This window comes from Crassostrea angulata, chromosome 9 (assembly GCF_025612915.1).
Source record: "Crassostrea angulata isolate pt1a10 chromosome 9, ASM2561291v2, whole genome shotgun sequence".
Taxonomy (NCBI): domain Eukaryota; kingdom Metazoa; phylum Mollusca; class Bivalvia; order Ostreida; family Ostreidae; genus Magallana; species Magallana angulata.
This window is the reverse complement of record NC_069119.1, coordinates 11,050,668-11,072,489: the sequence shown is the minus strand read 5'-3', so window position 1 is coordinate 11,072,489 and position 21,822 is coordinate 11,050,668. Positions and strand designations below refer to the sequence as shown.

Genomic DNA, 21,822 nt, shown 5'->3' with positions numbered 1-21,822 from the left:
AAATGAATTCTGAAAGGTACACTTAAACTGCAACAATTAGTCGTATTTTTGGGTAATCCCTTTATTTCGTGATCCATAAGAATTGAAGATGTTTAAAAGGCAATTGAAACGAAACATCTTTAAATATCATTTCACTTTTTGTCACGCGAATGACAGTCTTATTTCTTTACACATGTCAAAGTTTGCCATTTGATATACGAATTTCGTTTTTAAAGGTATTGAATAACCAGACCGCTTTACATTGATTGGTGTATAAATAGACGGAAGAATAACTCGGTAGGTTAGTCCAGACCACAAGATGAAAGGACTACATTTACTCCTAGCACTGATCTTTGTCCAGGGTTTATACTGTGTAGAGGCCAAGCCCCCACCGAAGGGAGAGCCACCGAAAGAAGGTAAAAGACAGATGAATATTACGCATTTATTTCAATAGAATTGAAATACCATATTTATTAGAAATATATGCATTTTTTGCAGGAATAACGATAAAACAAACAATATAAAATATATTTAAAGAGTGACAGAAAAAAAATAACTTTGAAACCTTGTGTTAAATTTCAAAATGTACATGCATTTATTAACACAATGGAGTGTATTATTATCATACAATGTTGGAAATTTATTTCTAGGTCTAAATTTCAGGTAAACATAAACCAAAAGATATACTAAAATTATAAAAGTGGTACAATGCGTTCCAAAACGCCTTTTTGATTTTGTTTTTTTAGATGAAAGTTGAATTGAAACCTAATATCTTGGTACTTTGATACCAAAATAGAATCTCTGACACACACTGTTTGTTGCCGAGCCTAATTCTTAGCTTAGTGGACCTAGACATTGTTCTACTCATCGTGCGGTTATACATATAGTCTTAACAACCCCTTTATTCTGACAAAAAGTATTTATCAAAATCTAAACAAAATGTAAAATTATTTTGCAGTTTACAAATTCATGCTAATGCAATTTGTAAATTTAAATTTTCAGACGTAATCGTACGTGCGTACAAAAATTAATATTGGAATAAAATGTTATGAAATGCACATTGTAAAGCGTAACCAGTTTGAAACAAAAATCAAAGTTTCATTTCTGTTTACCGGAAAGGTGATGGTAATTTTGTCATAAAAGCATTATATTGCCAGTTTGAAGACATAGTGATGTATATGTAGCTAGTTTATTTCTCCTTTGGCCACCTAAAAAAATAGAAATTTGGATTGCAATACAACAAAGATGAATAAATAAATAAATGTATGTACAATATATTAGCAAAAGTAATAAAAGTAGGTTTAATGCTCACATTTTACGGTCAAAACCGCTCAAAAATTATGTCTTTTGATACAACGATACAAACTTGTATAAGATCTTTTTTTTCAGACTTACAGTTGCGCAACTTTTTACGTGCACTTCAGAGTTACATCACAAAGAAGACCTTTTATTCAGATTATCGGTTGAGATCAAATGAAGAACAGGACAACTCTTTGGAAAAGGTAACATAAATCAGAACTATTAAGAGAAATTATAATAAACTTTGTTTCTGCTAAATTTGCAACTCTTATGTAGCATTTTTTTTTCTTAAGTTCGTTAAATTCGGGACCTAATCAACACACTCTATACCACTTGCGATATTTGATTTATCATACGGAATGTAACACTTTAAGACTATTGTTTGTTTACCGTAATTTGAGAAATAATTAACATTTGCATAACTGAATCAGTAATTTGATTCAATGATTAAACAATTAAATGACACTAGAAAAAAGAATGTGGTTGTTCTCGGGTAATAATCGCGCAGTTAGTATTGCTAGATATACATGTAAATCTTGCTTTCATGTTATGTGCTCGTTGATCTTTTGCTAAGGGGAAAGTTGTTTGAGTGATTTGAGAGATGTGTGATATCTTTACTGTAAGTTTAACGATCAGTCAGATTCATCTAAGTATAGTATGATTTAGTTTCCAATTAAAAGAAAAAAACCCACCAATATCTTTTCTTTTTATCGACCCCTTTCATCCCGTTTTTTAAATAAAGGTTTATTCTAAAAAAAATTTTTATCTTTCAGGAGGTACTAAGCCCTATCGACGAAGAAGAAGCAGAGAGCCAGACCGTGTTGATTGGGAATAAAGATGTCAAGGTTAAAAAATGGCAATTATAAAGTTTTTAGACTTGAGAAATATGCGATTAGGGACGTGGTCTTTTCATATACCTTGAACTGCTTAATTCCGGAAATTTTCGCGCAAACAAAAAGAGAATATGAATTACCAACTGATGATACATTGAAGTTGAACATTTTTTTTTACGAAGGAAGTTCATGTCATTATATTCAGTTATAAAAAGATGTACTCTTAAACTATCACTTTTCAAATTTTTTGTTTCTCCTTAAAAGAAAAGAAAAATAAATTAAAAATATATTAGTCCCATAAACAAAATTTAAATTAAATTCAGATAAATATAGCTTGGCCCTAATTTTTCTAGGCTTTTATTTCTAAGGTTTTTTAAATTTTTTTCTTTTATTTAGAATTTTGAGATTTTATTTACGTACTATGAAGAATAAAGATTCTTTGTAGAGATATTACTCGACAAAATAAGCGAACAGATTAACATCTGTGAAAGAAATCACATGTTTTGCAAAAGAATTATACTCGTATTTGAAATTGAATATTTAAGTGCTTTGAAAAACATATCTTATAAACAAAATACTGAGATAGAGAAATTACAATCAAAATATATGTTTTGGTGTTTACCATTATTAGCCAAAAAATTTACACTTTAACAAAGAACAAGAGAGGGATGACAGCAAGGATAAGCATCCCCTAACTCCAGTCGTCGGGATTAAAAGGGTAAGGCGGATCAACATACTTGTTATTACTCAAGGTTGATTGCAATTATACATTAATACTTGTCTGTGAATTTTCCCTTTTGTCGTTAATGAAAATTTCTTCCGAATTTACATAATTAAAAAAAAAAACATGGGTGACTTCTTCAGCTGTCATTTTTTTTATAATTTTATTCTTGCAAAATATTAATATGAAGTACAATTTGGTCCACGCTTTCAAATATATTTTTTTTAAATGTTTAGAACATAGCAACAAGAAACTTTGGTATATCAAGAAGTGCCTTGTGGGCGAACGGTGTCATTCCGTACCAGGTCGCTGCTGATTCCTTTGGTATTTTTTGTTTCATTTCCATAGATAATTACCTGAGATTAAAACATGTATCTTTTGACGAGGTTCTTTCAACAAATGATCTCCAGCGTACTGTCAAATTAAAACATATCACAAATCAAGTACTTTTTTTATAAAAATTTATTAAACAAACATCGATTCATAAGAAAGTTATGAAGACAACAAATTTAATTTAGCGGGAAAATGCACGTTTTATAATCATTTCATCATTTAATCATCGGTTACTAAAATAGCATCATTATATCTCACTATGATCTTTGTTTTTAGGTCCAGACTATAGCAAAGCCGTTGACATTGTACAAAATACAGCTGCAAATATATCAAAATCAACATGTGTAAAATGGCGACCCAAAACAAGTTCAGACAAATACTTTGTCAAAATAACAGGAGACAGCGATGGGTAATATAGGATTTTTTTAAGTTTATATTTGATATTTTTAATATATCAAACAATGAAATTTAATACATTATGACAGAATAAAATCCACTTTTATATTTGAGCGGATTTAGTTTAATTTGTCCTAAAGTTATTAAGGTTTGCCTATTAAGGATGTTAGGTGATCAACAAAATACCTTACTTCTAAAACAAAGTACCTAAAATTTTAAGATATAAATTTGTAAGCTTCAAGCAATTTTTGATTAAAGAACAAATATGCATATTTAAGCTTTAATCATTGCGTTAATCTTTACACAGAACTCTTCTTCGTAAGGAGATCAATAAAGTATGAACATTATTAAAACTATCCCGCCCACCAAACATATAAGCGAATTTGCTACGTTTTCTTAAGCATTCAGATAAAGTATGTTATACTTTACTGATTGTTACATATGTACATTGCTTGCTTTATATTCAAAAGAAAAGTTATTTAATCTTTCTTTATATCAGGTGTTATTCATACGTTGGAAACATTGAAAAAGAGAACGGTCAAATACTCAATCTAGGAAGGGGATGTCTGGATGTGAGTATTACAACGTTGTATTCTTTGTAAACATAATTGATTTTATGAAATAAATAACTAGTGTTATTCTATTTGCTGCTTTGTCTACACGAACTTTAAAGACATGGGCAAACATAGCAAATGGTAGGCAAAATGTAATTGTGAATATGATATGGTTCTTATGTTAAAAAAATCCAAAATACTAAAATTTAAAAAAGAAATTCATTCCGGTTCTAAAACCATTTGCTACTCGTTTTGATGATATTGGCATGTATAATGTAATGTTGCTTCTTTTGAATCCACGACTTCCTTGCATATGTGTTTTTTATTCCAGAATAATTAATTTTTGATCGGTTGTTCACTATACGTGTGTTTCTTGTTTTCAACTGATTAAACGTGTATAATTCTTCTCGTTAGGTATAATTAGTAATCAAAGTACTGAAGTACTGAAAGCCGGGCTCTTTTGGTGTGTCTTTATGCATATTGTGTACTAAAGACTGAAAATCTCTCTCTCTCTCTCTCTCTCTCTCTCTCTCTCTCTCTCTCTCATGCTTTTAATGTCGGCAAAGCATCAGAGAGCGACCAAATTTTGTACGCGGCTATAAACAAAAAATATGTCTGTCTAGTAGAAGTTAAAAAGTTCAACAGTTGCTGCCCTGAATTTTGCAACAAGCATTATATATTCAATCCCCATTTCTTCATCGCGCAGCAAAGTAGTTCATGGAAATTCATGCGCATTGTATGTGTCCAAAATGCATAGTAATGTTTTAAAAACACGTTATTAATAAGAAAACTAAAAAAGATAGATAATTCATTCGAAATTTAAAAAAAAGAAACAAAATGCCAACACTTTTGACAAAACGTGGCTCTTTGTGTAACTATTTGGTATAGCGGAAGCTTTACCTTGACGCTGTTTGGTTTTTTGTTTACCTGTGCTATTTATAGTAACATTGGCGATTTGCCTGCCTATAGCCAGGACTCTGCTTTCAGCAGAGCCCGGCTTAAAACAGTTGATCAACAATCGCTGCAAATATTGCTTGTAATAAAGAACTTTAATATTCATTTTTTTCATTTATTAACAGATCATTTGAATCATGTCCATTGTATCTATGAACATTATTTCCCCCGTTAATTAAAGGAACATAGTGATTTTTTTTTCTTTTAAATTTTTTTTTTTATTGAAGGGATATATTGTCCTTCATGAAATGCATCATGCAATGGGCGGAATTCACGAACAACAAAGGAACAGACGAAAAATGTTTGTGAAGATTAAGTGGGAAAATATAGATAAGAACAACAATGAGCAGTATGCTCGAAGAAGACATACGGAAAACATTGATGTTTATGACTATGCGTCAATCCTTCAGTACCATTTATCTGTAAAGTATTTTCTCTAAGCAACATACTAACATGTTAAGAGGCTGTTTTCGATAGAATAATGCATAAGCAAAAGAAGTTATAATACATGATACATTTTGTGAACTTTTCATTAAAAGAAAACTCATTAGTTTTAAAATAAAGAAAAAATATCATTGTGTGTCTTGTATCAATATTTATTATAAATACATTTTTTCTAGTTTGTTCTGAGTCAAATTACACTCTCTTCTTCCGAAAAATAATCTGTGCAAAATTTTTCAAAATCTTGATAAAATATGCTTACAGTATTTTCAACTATTCAGTTTTCATTAAAGTTAAAAAAACCAAACAAACACAAAACCTCCTGCATACCCCAAACATTTTATTGAATTTTTGCAGGCATTTACCTCAAATGGCAAACCAACAATGACTCTTCATGATCAGGACCTAACTTTTCTTATCTCCGAGAGCAAATATGAGCTGTCGTTTTATGACAAGGCGGAAATAAACAAAGTTTATGACTGCACTTCTGGTAAGCTACATTACCTATTTAAAGGGAGAAAATACAATCTAATGACAGATATTGAGAGAAAAGAGAGAGAGATAGAGAGAGAGAAAGAGAGAGATGTATAGAAACAGAGAGAGGGAGAAAAAGTTAAAGAGACGAAGAGAAAAAAAAGAGAGACAAGTCAACAGACAGGTAGACAAACAGACAGACAGAATGTAGGACTCAAACCAAACTATAAAACTATGATATAAATTCAGAGAAACTAAACATTTATAAGGAATCGATGTAGGATTTTAATATTTTACTTCACATAGCAGTAAATTATTATTTTTGCTTTATTTTATGAAAGACTGATTTTTGATTTAGAAGAGACATGCAAAATTTCCTGCCAAAACGATGGATTCCGAATGCAGGCGGTAGATCAGACAACCTGTCACTGTCACTGTCCATCTGGCCTGAAGGGCCCCACATGCGAGGAACTCGAAACTGACGAAGGTCTAAAATAACAAAAACCCTGCAATCAAGGATTTTTTGTTTCATCTCAATTATTAATATTTACAATACAGGGAAACTTTAACATTTGCAAAATTAGGGCAAGAAAATTTGATTTCTATGAATAAACAAGATTTAGTGATTTTACTTTGACAAAGTAACACGTGATAAGTATAGGCCATTGTATTCATATCAAGATGAAGTCTAATTTGCTATTTGTTTTTTGGTTTCAGGGTGTGGTAAAACAATTATTCTTTCAAATGGTGGCTCCGATGAAATAAATATGACACCTTACTCTTCTGGAAAAATATGCACATGGCTTGTTAAAGTAAGAATATATGATTTAAACATATTTTGAAGATTACTAACAATATTGCAGTTCGCATGTTCAGACGAAACGTGTTGAAAGAACATCTATTAATGTTAACAACACAAACAATTCACCAATTAGAAATAAACCATTTAAAAAAAATTGAGCTTGGGCTTTGCCTAATTAGTCATTGTTATCGATAAATGAAATTTGGTCTAAGATGCTAGATTGCTTTTAGCAAAACCAGTGTTGATTACATAATCTTGATATGACTACTCATCTTTTTTAATAAGCTGACAAGCAAATATATATATATATATATATATATATATATATATATATATATATATATATATATATATATATGAGAACTATATGCATTGTGTCACAAATTGGATTTAAATAATTCTATTACTTCCAAAAACAACAATATATTAGCATACTGATGATATTTTCTAGGCAGAGTCCGACTCCTTGATTAAGGCAACCGTGACATCCATTGACCTCCCATTCAGCAGCCAAGACGACTGCTACCATTGGATAGAATTAAGATACTATCTTATTGGCGATAGAGGAAAAGAGTAAGGCATTTGGTTAAATTTTCTTACGAAGAACGGATAATGCGTGTTTTTTCAGCAATCAGTTTAATGATCCAAATTATCTATTTATTTTCCTTGTTAAGATAAATGTATTATAAATCTTTATATTTTCACAATAATTAATTAAAGTTAAATTTTGCGCTCAGTGGTGTGAATATAGATACCCGATGGCCTGTTTACATGTAACGCATTAATGTGTATTACCAAAACATTATTAACAACATATATTCCAAATAAAATTGTTGTTTAGAATATGAACAGATTTTATACCCGTACTAATAGATTATGCGGTAGATCTACGGATCCTAGAACCTTCACTCAGATGAACATCGGGAAGGCGTCTCCTTTTTTGATTCGATTTAACAGTAAAAAACATCATACTCCAGGAACTGGTTTTACAGTCAAAGTGGAAGCCGTCAAATCAGGTACCAATGCAACTAGGTACATCGCGCGGGGGTGTTAAGGAAGCATATGGGCGATTTAGCGTCTTATTTTGACTGTTATATTCAAAATCGTGAAATTAAATAATTATTCTGAATAAGATCAAAAACTTAGTATTATCTTTTAAAATATATGTCAGTGCAATAAAATCGGGTAGTACATTACTGCCACATTGGTGCATTATCACGTGACAACTATAAATAGCTTACGTATATTCCTTAACTTAAAATGAGATAGAACAACACTACCCCGCGGTTTCAAAAATAAAATAAACATACCAAGTGAAAGCAAAACATCTCAGCTTATCAAAACCGCTGCTAGAATCGTATGTTTTTCCATATTAAAAAGTTATTTATCCGGTTCTCCTAAAACCTTCCCAACTTTTATATAGTTTGCACGGAAAACGGCAAATTGCATCAAAACAACACACAACATGGGATTCTAGCAGCACTTTTCAATAAAAGCATTGATCAAACTAACAATACGTATCAAATTTCAAGTTCAATATATACGGGGTAGTGTTGTTCTAGTCGGATTTTTATATCGTAAACAACGACAGAGGAAAGCCTGGCCGAGAAATAAAAGCAAATTTACATACCTTTTAGCGAATGATTGATAAAACTAACATCTCCCCCAGTATCCTTATGTTCAATTTTCAATAAATCACACCACAATACTTTATTAGAGTTCTTAGATTAGTTATATTTTGAATATGTTTACAGTGCTTTCCGATCAAATTCACACGACATTCAACTTTTAGTCATGACGTCATCAATGTGTAAATCTACGTAATACAAACTAATTTCTGGAAAAAAAATTGTCTTCAGTATTTTTAATTTGTTTTTGATCTACGTTTCGTTGCTTTGATATTTGAATATGTACATAATAACTAAGATTTGTGATTTCACGGAATTACATGTAACTCAGATTCCATATGCTTCCTTAACACCCCCGCGCGTGGGAAATGGCTTAGTCTTAATAGTTTCTCGAAACTTTCCGAAATTTAAGACCCGCCAAGACTTCGTCCATACCTTAGGAAATCATGAAGCTTGAGCATCCTAAATTTTTTAACTTGTTTTTCATGTTCATTAGAAATGGGGACTGTTTTGATATTTATTCTTAAAGATTGGTAGAAACTGAAGTTATATTCTAGGGTTTTGATCAGTAAGCACGATACACTTTAAAGTTCTTATCATTTTTCACTGTTTTAAGGTTGCATTAATTCTCCTTGTAAGACTGGATCTCTCTGCATCGAAGGGAGTGGAGATGGTTCTTACATGTGCAAATGTCAAAATGGGCTCTCAGGAAAAAACTGCGATGAGTTTGGAGGTAAGTTGCCAATAATGATCAAATAGAAAAATTAGCTTATGATAACAAAATCTCATCGTTTATCAAAATGTAATATTTGTATCTGACATTATTGATTGCAATTTCAACTTTTCTGCAAGACGACAGATATTGATACAATCAGAGGATTTAAATTAGAATATTGTCATGCACCTAAAATTTGAAATTATTACACTGCTAGGGAAGGTATGTATGGATTTATCTCATGTCTTACAGCGTCTTCCAGTAACCATTGCAACTTTGAGGATGATTTTGGAACCTGTCTATTTGATCAAGACCCGTCCTCGGAGATTCTGTGGAGTTTCAATACGGTAACAAATGTTACTTTTTTAATTTTACAATATTTATCGTTTGATATAAATTTGGAACTTGCAATTAAAAGATTTTCTAATCCACTGATCTTTCATTCCAAACGCAAAAAGTTGTGAGGATTTACTGTTTTGACTTATCGTTTGTTAAAAAACCAATGTTTAATGTTTTATTGTTAACAGTGATGGGTTTAATGGCAATTATTGACTAAATAAAAAATAAAGTAAGATAACATTTAAGTATTTAGTAAGCATTTCTTAACCTTATTTAAATATCAATACATAATACAATTGACTAAAACTATTAAACCTGTAGAATTGATAAAGTACTGATCTGTAATGATATAGATATGTTTTGCATTATTTATAAACAGAAATGCATTTCTTTAAGTCATATTTTGATTTATCCTTAACCATAATATTCCAGCCTACGACAGACATAGCAGTTTACCCAGCATACTTACTTAAATGTATCTTTGTTTTTTTTTTTTTAGAAAATGTGCAGCTTTAACAATTGTGCCAGAGCGCTGACCCATGGTACTGACTATCAGTTTCTAACACTCACTCCATATTACGACAGTGTGGAATACAGCATGGGATTCAAGGCAGTCATTAAAACTACCGCCAAGTTTACAGGTGTGGCATGTTAAAAGCACTGGTCTAGTATTTTGTAATGAATTGATGATTAATATCCATATTTTGCAATTTGAACACTTTTATTATACATGTAGGGAATTTTTTGGTAAAGCTTGCGTATTTTCCATGTAATATACATGCACATTTATAACATCTAATTATCAAGCTATGAATACGAAAACGTAAAGAAATATAAGGGTGTGTGCCTAGCTAGACGTATTGTATAGAGCAACCGATTTAATCGAACTATACGGAACAATGTCCGGAAAATGGTCGAGTTAATTATAAAGTGTACACATTCATGCAGTTGTTAGAACAAAGTTCGTTCAATGATTTACAGATCATTTATGAGAAAAATATTTCATTTTAACGTGTATGTACAAACGTTATTATAAAAACTATTCCTTATAACTCAGAAATACCTTATTTTTTAATCTTGCTGTCTAAAAATGCCTAACCAATAATCGCCGTATTTCTTTGATAAGGTGAGTGAAACTTCAGGTATTGTTTTGATCATGTTATTGATTTAAAACAACATATACATTGCATTTTCAATAATAACCAACTTTTGACTGACATAATTATATATTTGAAAGTGTGAATATTTATATTCTTGTACTTGACATTTTCCAATCTATTTCATTAGGCTAGCTTGCTCTACCGTTACCAAAGACATATCCGTATGACGTGTAACTTTATCATTATATTTTAGTGTTTTTCTTTGTGTTTCAAAAGTCTAATATAGACAAAAAAAAAACGATGAAAGATATAGCAAATTGATTATTATTTTCATGATCTGACGATACAAAAACCATCTTTGGGTATTGTTTATCGTGACCAAATGTAAAAGTATACGGGAAAAAACCCTGAATTTTGTAACATATGTTGAAAAAAGTGGGTTTTCTTTATTTCAGTCGCTGACCGTTGCTTATCATTTGAGTACGCTATCGGAAACTATGCACTTAAGTATTCTTTAACCGAACTCAACATATATGTAGAAGGTACAGGCAAAAGTAAAACAAGGGTCAAGCACGTTTGGACAACAGATTATTCCTGGAAGACAGAGATGGTGTCAATTAAAGCAATTGATAACTTAGTGGTAAAAACTACATTTAAAATAGTATCGAATTTTGAGGTTACAATATACATTCTAGAATTATTTTCGTCGGGGCATACCGGCTGCAAAGTAATGGTAATGATTTCGTATCTTACTTGCAGATTAGCATAGAAGGCGTCATAGGTTATCAAATAATTGGTGTTGACAACATTGCACTCCGTCCAGGCTTATGTAAGTATATGTATTTGTTTAGTTTTAGTTGTAAAAAGTTTGTTTGATATTCAACATTACGATCAATGCCTTTCGATGTCATATTGTTCGCTCAATGATATCATAAATTGATATCATAGTTAAAAAAATGCTTGTGTCATCATAATAATTGTCGTTTTATTGATTTGAAAACGCACATGCATTAATGTAGAACAGCAGTGATCTATTCTGTAAACATTAGTTTTTTCTGTCCTTTTTTAAGAATAGTTTAAACTTTTAAGGCACAAATACTCACTGCAACCCAAATCCGTGTCAAAATGGTGGTACATGCAACGAATTCATTCGAAAGTCAGAATCCAATTTTGTTTGTGCTTGTCAAACAGGATTCTCTGGAGATCTTTGCGAAAGTAAGTTTTTTCTCTCTTTATATTAAAAATAAATAAGAAAAAAAAATGATAAAAGAGAGTTTACATTTTCTAAAACGTTCTCTGAACAACTTCTGAAAAGCACTGTTAATATCTGGTTACAAATATCTAATTATCTAATTAAAATATCTTGATATAGTTTAGAATAAAAAAAAAATCTTGATTCCTGTGCAAATGATGCCATCCAAAGTGGTGTGTTAAATTATACTTGTAAATACAAAGGTGTCAGATACATGTAATGCTTCATTGTAAGAACTTTATATAACGCGTTCCAAAATCAAAACAGAAAATCTTTTTGTCTGTTTTCGGCGTTTTACCTCAAAATAACGCAGAAACGTATAAAAAATCTGTGTTAACTAATTTATTGACTCGTAAATACATACAAAAATAAGATAAACACATGCACAACATATGTATAGAAATTACAATTCCCTCTCTTCAGCCTTGGAGTAAATTTCCCCTCAAATCAAAAAGAAAGATTTTTATATATTCACACCATATATATAGCAAATACAAATTTTCACCTTTTGGTATTGGAAAAAATTTCCTCCCAAATCAAAATGTAAAATAAACACCTACACAACAAATTTAAAGCAATTACAAAGTACCTTTCTTTAACCTTAGGGGAAAATTCCTCCCATATCAAAATGTAATATATATACATGTACACCATAAGTATAGCAAATACAAAATTCCACTCTTTAGTCTTGGAATAAATTTCCTCCTAAATCAAAAAGTAAGATGAACACAAACACAAGATATGTATTGCAATTAAAAAGTCCCTCTCTTTAGCATTGGGATAAATTCCCCTTCAAATCAAAAAGCAAGATTAATATGCACGCACCATAAGTATATCGATTACAAATTTTCACTATTTAGACTTGGGGTAAATTTCCTCTCAAATCAGAAACTAATAAACACCCATTCAATATATGTATAGCAATTACAAATTTTCACCTTTCAGCCTGGGGTAAATTTTCCTCCCAAATCAAAAAGTAAAATTAATTTATACACACCATAAGCATAGCAATGATAAATTTTCGCTATTTAGACTTGGGGTAAATTTCCTCCCAAATCAAATAGTAAGATAAGCACCTACACAACATATGTATAGCAATTACAAAGTCCCTTATTTTAGCCTTTGGCTAAATTCACCTCAAATCAAAAAATATGATTAATATATACATACCATAAGTATAAGCAGTTACATATTTTCACTATTTGGCCTTTGGGTAAATTTTCCTCCCAAATCAAAAACTAAAAAAAACACCTACACAACATATGTATAGCAGTTACAAATTTTCACCTTTTAGTCTTGGGGTAAATTTCTACCCAAATCAAAATGTAAGATTAATATATATACAGCATATGCTTAATACAAAATTCCACCCTTTAGTCTTGGAATAAATTTCCTCTTTAGTCTTTTGGTAAATTTCCTCTCAAATCAAAAAGTACAATACCTACATAACATATTCATAGCTATTGCAAAATTTCTTTCTTTAGGCTTGGGGTAAATTTCCTCCCAAAATAAAAAGTAAGAGCAATATCTACACACCACATGTACAGCAATTACAATTCCCTCGCTTAAGCCATGGGGTAAAATTCCCCCTAGATCAAAAAGTATGATTAACAGTTTACTGCACTCGAACAAAAAATTGCTATAATTTGAGACAAATTGTTAATAACAAAATGATAGCTGAAGATTTGATATTTATATTCCACATTGATCACAACAAAAAAGAGTTTGATCCTGTTTGAAAACTAAAGGATAAGAATTTACAGTATTCTCTTTTATCAAAACAACTAACTATCTATCAATATAAGCATTGTATTACTATCAAGAATCGTCACCACTCCAAGTGCCCCTTTACAACTCTTCTGAGATATTCGTCTCTTAACGCTATATCAATTTTTCCTTTCGAACTCAACTTCGCTTTAAATTTCAGAGCAACTTCTTCTTTCTTCACTCTCTGGCAATCTCTGGTGTTAAGTTGTTTCGTTTTTTCTTTGCTTGATATTGTGATTGACTTTTCATTGTAGTCGATGTTGATCACTGGTGACTTACAGAAAACAAATTCTGTTTCTGTCTCAAATTTACCAAAGTAAATATTACCTCCATACTGCACCATTCCACAATTCACCTACAAATGAAATAAATTTACTGAACTAAAACAAAATATTTAACTTAACCACCATATTCCTATGTTCGCATATAATTTGATTTGTGCAAACTTGCATCAGCACTATCTGAGGTATGCTTTCACAGGTCTTTCCGGACAAATGGATTTTAAGAAGATAATTGAAGATTTTTATCCATTTACATGTATTTATAGGTTTAAAAGACACATCCCTTTGGCACAATTTTAAACAAGAGGCCCAAAGGCCACATCACCCACCTGAGCAACAATAGCAATAACTCTGATCAAATCAGTATTATAGTATCAAAATCAAAATACCGTATATCTGGTTTTTTCCACGATATCTAATTTCCACTTTGTTCGCGACGATTTCCGATTCGCGGAAATAAATCAGCGTAAATTTGATACACAATTTTGTTCTTGTAATAGAGTTTTCTCTTTCCTTATAAAGTAAACAGGTAAGTAACGGTGAACTGTGTTTAGTTAGTATAGTTAGAGGTAGATATTGCAGGATTGTAGGACAAGCGCCAGATATTTAGAAATCAATTAATGAAAACGGAAACTTTCCTTACTCAATTCGATGTCTAATAATACCTGATGTATGTAACGGTACATGATCAATTGAATTCCTCTGAAAATAATTATTGGTAACTATGTAAAATTAAAAAATCGTGTGAATGGTTTTATTGTCGGAATTTTCTGATACTTTTTTTCTCTCTTACTTTACAAGTTTAAACAATCGTGAATTATATTTTCAGTAAGACTTTGAAATAGTGAAAATTTGATTCGCGTAAATTTTATACACCGTTCTAGGTTCTGCTTCACGGAAAACCCCTGATATACGGTATCTTGACGGTTAAGTAGGATTTTTAAATTCATCTGTAGTTAAAAATTAGATCGACCCCTTTAAAATACAAACAAAACATAAACATCTGATATATATATATATATATATATATATATATATATATATATATATATATACAACCACCCTTGTAAAAAGGGGGGTTCTTAATTTTGAATCATAAAAAAAAACTTGAATTCCCTTAACCCAAACATGCTTTGATTTGGTTCCTGTTTGGTTTAAATTAGTGTAGTGATTCTGAGAGAAATTGATAAAAGATTACAAAGACGACATAATCGATTACAACATACAGAAAACCCTTCAACTCAGGTGAATAATATCATGTTTTTGACCGCTTGGAGATATTTTTATTTATAATTCAATTACCTCAATCATATTCTCCTTTTCTACATCCTGGTTTGTTATAAGTTTTCTTCTTCTGTCCTTAAAAGAAATAAAAAGTCATCTTATGAGAAGGATGCAAATATCAAACTTTCATTAAAAAAGCAAAATATCACTTCTTCTTTTACTGGAGTATATGTTTGTTTAATTATTTTACCTCGATCATATTTTCCCTTTCTTCTTCCTCATTTGGACCAATTTTTCTTTTTCTACCCTTAAATAAAAAACATATAAAATAATTTAATGACTTACGGTGTAATCATAAGAAAATGTTTGGCATATTTATAATACCGGGTTAAAAAATATGCGCATCCGTTTTATTAAAACATATCGAGTACTAAGTAAATAAGGCAAACTTAATAAATGATAATTTCAAACTGTTATCCCATTGTGTTGTATTCAGAAATAAAACCTTCAACAAGATATTTCAAACGTAATTATTAGTTAAACTTTCAACTAATGTTTTTATTTTATCAAAATATGTTTAAAATAGGAATGTGTTTGTGTCATTTTTAGATTTCAAAAACCCGAAACCCAAAACACCCCTAAAATGAACCAAAAACTTTTTAAATATCACAGGATAAATATCTGCCATTCAGTAAACTGAATGTTAACTGAATAGGCTGAAAAAATGACTGAATGGCACATTACCGATATACCAATCAGTCACCTTTCAGTTACCATTAAGTCACAATTTATTTGACTGAATGGCAGAGATTCATCTTGTGTATAAATCTAATTTTTTAAATTTTAGATTCTCTTCAAAAATCTACATATCTGTAAACTCGAACTTCCACATAATTTATTCTACAAAATTTTGTACTAACATACATGCATTAAGATTTTACAAATGATAAATGAATCAACATTTATATACAATAGAGTCAGACATCGGTAAAGAAATTCCTTCTTCAAAATAAAAACAATGTACCTGAAAACCTTCCTTTTCTGGTAAATCGTCAACAGTCTTCATTTCTCTGGCCTAAAATAAGTGAACATAATACTAAAGGAATTTGCTTAAAAAGGTTATAGATTCAAGAAATTTATTTAATTATGACATTGAAATGTATACGTGTAAATCATTTCATTAAGAAAAGGGCACATAATATAGATAATAATTTCGAATTCATTTTACCTTGCGTGCCCTAGCAGCAGCAGCTTGTGCATGCTTTAGTGCATCTTCTAGCTCCACAATTTTGCCTTGCAGTTCTTCGTTCGTTTTCTATTTTTATCAGAAAATACTTTTAAGCCAACTTAAAAACAACATTTATACGACAATTTTAAATGGGCAATGCGATCATCAAAACTGAATTTATAAAATTAAAATAAATTAAAGCTATTTGATTTTATTGCACGGATATATACAGGTTTATATGAGCATTTAATGTTGTTCACCTTGATGGTCTGGCATTTTTCCTCCCATGTTTTGGACTGCTTTTTTGTCTGAAAAAGAAAAGGGTACAAGTATGTGCATAGCTTAAGATATATTTTACATTTTCAAGAGTGCACAATATGTACTAGCAGTGTTACAATCAAGTACTTGAAAATCTTATTAGGTGTACCTGTTCTAGTTCTAACTTAAGTTGAGCATTTTCAGCTTCTAGTTCTTCATTTCTGTTCTCTTCTATCATCAATTTTGTTCGAACGTTTCCTAGAGCTTGTTTGTAGTCATCTTTTGGGTCTAGATCATCACTTGTCAGCCTTGCTCCTGGACTTTAATTTGACAAAAATGATACGTTTAATCAAAGTCATTATTTGTAATCATTGTTTTATCCTTTTATATTGAAAGAAAATATAAAAAGTGGCATAAATTCCTACTATAACGATAGTTTAGCAAATTCAGTGCTTTGATGTCTGAAAAATATATTTTTAAAGTTTATTCTTTAAATTATCAATGATTTGATATACAGTTTAATGAAGGAAAAAATGTCAAGACCGGATTATTCCAAGTACAAGAATAAGCTAAAAAATCATCACGGAAATACGTATAGTTAAAATGGAAATTATCTTACCTAACTGATGGTTCATCATCCGTGTTCAACATTTCTTGATGTTCATTTTCATTGTCTTCGTCTGCATTCAGATCTCTAATAAAAATAATAGTTATGATTATAGTGTATCTATATGCGCATTTTTGGGGAATTATGAATGTTTAATTTATTAATTACATTGGACTGAAATTTAATACGGTCTTACTCGTCTTCAATGTGTTGTCTTTTCTTTGTTTGCTGTTTTTCAGCATCTTTTGTTGTCTTTTTCCTGGAACATTAAACAAATAATGACTGAAATATCATGCTATTATCTTTGGGTTTTTTTACCTTTAAATTGAAACTAAATAATGTATAAAAGTTGTCTTGAATTTCAATGCCAAATAGAACGTTGAACATGCATTTTCCATCACGTTTTAGTTATATATATTCTCAGCATATATTACCTTATTGAACATCGATCCTTAAACCTCCCAAATGAAATATCACCGCGGATAACATCATGTAACAATTCATTCTTCACATTCTCGTCACATTTAGTCCAGGAGATGAGATGTGTTTGTTTTAGATCTCCTTTCGGTTGTTTGAGAATTTTCTTGTCTTTCCACGCCTGGAAAAACTCTTCTATTCCTGCCCATAATTCGTCGCTAAGAGAGGCACAGTGGAGGTGTGTCTTAAAGGAATTTTTCAATTTTTGCTTCTGCAAAATAAATTGTTACATTAAAACAATATTTGTCAAGTAAATGATTTATAAGACAAAAAACTGAATAGTTATGTCCCTACTTTTTAAAATCGGTATGTTGATTAATAAACTTTACTTACATTTACACACATTATTGAGGCAACTTGATCCCTCCACATGGATGAACACTTTTTAGGTAATTTTTCATTCTTTCTACACTCCTGTAGTAGCTTTCTAAACAGTTGCACAAGTTCGACGAATGAAGTTTGTCGTGAACATTCATGTATCGAGTTGTGTTTAAGTCCAAGAAATATAGCCTCAGATGGCGTAAGATTTTTATACAAATCTACGCAGACTTTCCTAACGACGCCTTCCTTATTAGCCAAATTTTGCAAAGCTTGGCGGGTGTGGTTTCCACCAAGCACTTCTACGAATGGAAATCCATCTTCTTGTATTTTATCGATACTGACATTATTCTCTGAACATACATTTCCAATTAGAACGGAAAACAGCTGAGGTGTTTCCAACAGCTGTTTTTCCAAGTTTTTCACGTGGTCTGGGTCCAGTTCCCGAACTTTCCTCTGAAATGGCGGCTCTATTAAATTACTTACAGGGACCAGTACGTTCCGTCCTGCAAATAGAAATGTGATAACGCTAGTATCCATTTTAAGTTTAAACCATGGACATATTGTCTATTTCTGCTTATACTAAAATTGAAATTGCAAGAACTATAGTATGCAGAATGCAAAGCTGACCACGCCGGTACACACACGTACACGCACACTTGATTCGATCACCAATAAGCAGACCCCACTTTAGCTAGACTAAGTGTCTAAATTGTATCGTTTTATATCTAGCCATAGCTTGTAATTCTTTCCCGTGGTGTTTTATCAGACAAAGACAAATGCAGTGAAAATGTTAATATACTTTTATAGACCATAATCTATTTGCCAATATCTTTGTAACTGTTTATCCTCTCTCGTAAACCAATTAATTGTCTTGACTCCACCTACAACGATTGGATTGGACAAATGTCAATCAAAACGCGTTTGTTGACCAATGAGAAGTTATCTTGGTGTGCTTTGATGTAAATTTCTCCTGCTTGAATGTCGTTTCTTTGTTTATAAAAACCATGTTTTTTCGTCAAAAATGAAAAATAAAAAACGTAAGACTTTTACAAGTGTGGTACAATAGCTTCTTGTCTTCCCGACATACCCTAAAAAGATATCTTTGTTGGATATTTTTATGAACTTGCCGACTTGTTTTTTGAATGATCGAGGTATAGCGAAAAAAAAACCATAACACCCAAGTTTTTATTGTACTTTAACGTGTAGGTTAGACATTAATTAAGAAACTTCAGATCGAATCATTTTATCTATTTTTTTTTATGAAAAAACGAAACTGTTTATAATGATTACCTTGCAAACTACTGCACATTTTACAAATTTACAAATTTTCCCTAAACACATGCTCATCTAAACTAGGATCAGATAATGACCCACTAATATAAATATAAACATGACTAACAAATTCTTTTTTTTCTTTACATTATATTTGTTTATAAGCACATGCAACTGAAGCATGATGAAATGTATTACGCATTAATACCAAAAATCAATATATATATATATATATATATATATATATATATATATATATATATATATATATATATATATATATATATATATATATATATATATATATATATATATATATTATTTTCGTTTCTGGTAGTATACCAGATTAAAAAGGAAACGACAGTTTCTAAGCAATGCTGTATATAAAAAAGTATATGAGGTAAAAAAAATTGTGTCAACAGACGGACGGACGGACGAACAGACAGGTGGGCAGATGGGAATCGGTGGGTTTTTTTCGTATAGGAACAAGTACAAGTGTATGCTTTTAGCGATTGAGCAGGGGTTGGTAGAACCCAGTTTTCTTAGGCACACTTAATTTTACTATTGGAATGATTTACAGCGAACTACATTGAAGCGTTTAATAGGGGTTAACTCATGAAAAGTTACAACGTAATGTTTTGATTGACCTTTGTCCAATCAGATCGTAGCTGGGCGGAGTTAAGACATTGCCGCTCGTGACTTGAGAGAGAGAGAGAGAGAGAGAGCGAATTGAATAAATTATAAGTGGTGCCGATGAAAAGATAATCAATAGTTATAAACTTGCAAACAAATTAATTAAGATCTGTATATAATAATTAAATGTATATCCTATATTGGTATAACTTGAAAGCGTTTTAAAGAACGATTGGGAAAATTTCTTTGGCCGCGCGCCGTCGACAACATGTACATGTATTTATAAGAATGACGTACATGTAACTAACCAACTGAGTCCGAGAATACGGGCATTAAATATTTTGAAATGCGAACGAATGATCACTTATGAATTTAGATGTAGTGAAAAGGAAAGGCAACACTGGCGGATGCTTAGTAAAAAAATAAAACAATGGCGGGCAAATTCGTCCTAAGGTAAAGAATGTTTCACACTGAGTAACCATGAAGAAAGTTTTTATACAAAGTAAATTTACAACCTATGTTTAATTCCAGGAAGATTCGGCAAACTTTGATGAGAATACTAACGGTAACACTTGTAATAAAAACAGTTTCTTAAATATTCGTACAGTCTTCGATGTTTGACATTACCTTATCCCATTATCTATATAGACATCGTTGTTCCCTGGTTAAAGAATTTCAAAACACTTTAAAGTTTCATAAATTCATAAGATATACTAGACCTTGATATGTCACTCAGTGTCTCTAATACTATTGTTGATAGATATTACACTCATCTGCGTCATCTATAATTTACTCTATTAACCAGTTAACTCTCTCTCTCTCTCCTCTCTCCCTCTCTCAAATTAAGTGACGAGCGGTAATGTCTCAACTCCGCCTTCTACGATCTGATTGGGCAAAGGTCAGTCAAACTTTTCTGGAGTAAATTCCTATTAAACGCTTCAATGTAGTTTGCTGTAATTTAATTTAATTTAATTTAATAATGAGAAATCAAAAACTTACCGAGCAACTTCATATCTAGTTCTCTGTACTCTATCTGCTTTGGTTCATTCTAAAAAAAAATTAGTCGAATTAAATAAAAGTTACTAAGCGGCAATCAATTATTGAAGGAAATTTTAAGACTGAACTTAAACGTCACACCAGTTTTGAACAAAATAAGGAATACAAATAAATGCTTATCAAGGTACAAACTAAGATTATTAGCTTACTTCATTTATTTGGTTGCTTTGACTTCTGACCTGAGATGCATCATCACTACTTGTTTGCTGCAAGCATCCTGAGTTCTGGCCATTCACTCTACCGATATCCTAAAATGCAATTTTTACTTCATTCGGATTGTGTTTACACTTTGATCCTAGAGAGCTTTGTGCAGAATTAGGCATTACAGTTACACGCTTTATAAGAAGACTCAACATACAGGTTATAATCTCTCTGCTACTATACATGCATTTACCTATTGATTTTAAAATTCATGTATGTTTTTTTTAAAAGTATAATTGATTTGATACATGCAACTTAGAATAACTTTATTTTTGAAATAATACAGGTTTGTTTTTCATATCTTTAAGTAAACAAAATTTCTTCCCAAAACCATAGGATTCCGGTGAATGAAACGAATCTAACGTACATGTACCTGTACACAAAGACCCTGTGTTTTTGCCCATTGTAAAAAAGCCGTTCTAGAAGTTCGGCACATCTTCTCAAAATTATCATGTGTAGAGGACTGAAACATTTTCAGTTCAAGAGTCACATCTCTACCATCATTCAGAGTGACCTGAGTGTATAAACAAACAATATTTTAAAGAGCAACGTACACATCGTTCATCGGCAAGTAAAATAATATCATTCATAGTGAATTTTACGCAGAATTGCATGGTGTTAATCATTATTACTACATATCGCGTAAAGAGACGAGATTAGCCCTTCAAATGATAATT

At 31.1% G+C, this 21,822-nt stretch overlaps 2 protein-coding genes across 2 annotated transcripts; one reads left to right on the top strand and one right to left on the bottom strand.

Moving 5' to 3' along the window:
* The first annotated feature begins 298 nt into the window (after positions 1-298).
* On the top strand, positions 299-12,254 carry LOC128163348 (zinc metalloproteinase nas-33-like). Its single transcript, XM_052826920.1, has 20 exons — positions 299-395; positions 1,369-1,481; positions 2,052-2,123; positions 2,743-2,829; positions 3,069-3,156; positions 3,442-3,574; positions 4,061-4,133; positions 5,297-5,491; positions 5,868-6,000; positions 6,346-6,471; positions 6,702-6,796; positions 7,238-7,359; positions 7,660-7,802; positions 9,031-9,147; positions 9,382-9,476; positions 9,968-10,109; positions 11,024-11,208; positions 11,328-11,397; positions 11,658-11,783; positions 12,244-12,254. Exons 1-20 carry the CDS (start codon positions 299-301, stop codon positions 12,252-12,254), a joined length of 2,223 nt encoding a protein of 740 aa, XP_052682880.1.
* Positions 12,147-21,748, bottom strand: LOC128164200 (protein Hook homolog 1-like). The gene is made up of 14 exons (XM_052827958.1): positions 21,519-21,748; positions 21,094-21,192; positions 20,888-20,936; positions 17,996-18,486; positions 17,620-17,873; positions 17,382-17,444; positions 17,198-17,272; positions 16,748-16,898; positions 16,581-16,628; positions 16,321-16,407; positions 16,117-16,167; positions 15,343-15,399; positions 15,171-15,227; positions 12,147-13,942 (listed from the first exon to the last, which is right to left on the bottom strand). Exons 1-14 carry the CDS (start codon positions 21,615-21,617, stop codon positions 13,649-13,651), a joined length of 1,875 nt encoding a protein of 624 aa, XP_052683918.1. The 5' UTR covers positions 21,618-21,748; the 3' UTR covers positions 12,147-13,648.
* Positions 21,749-21,822: the final 74 nt, after the last annotated feature.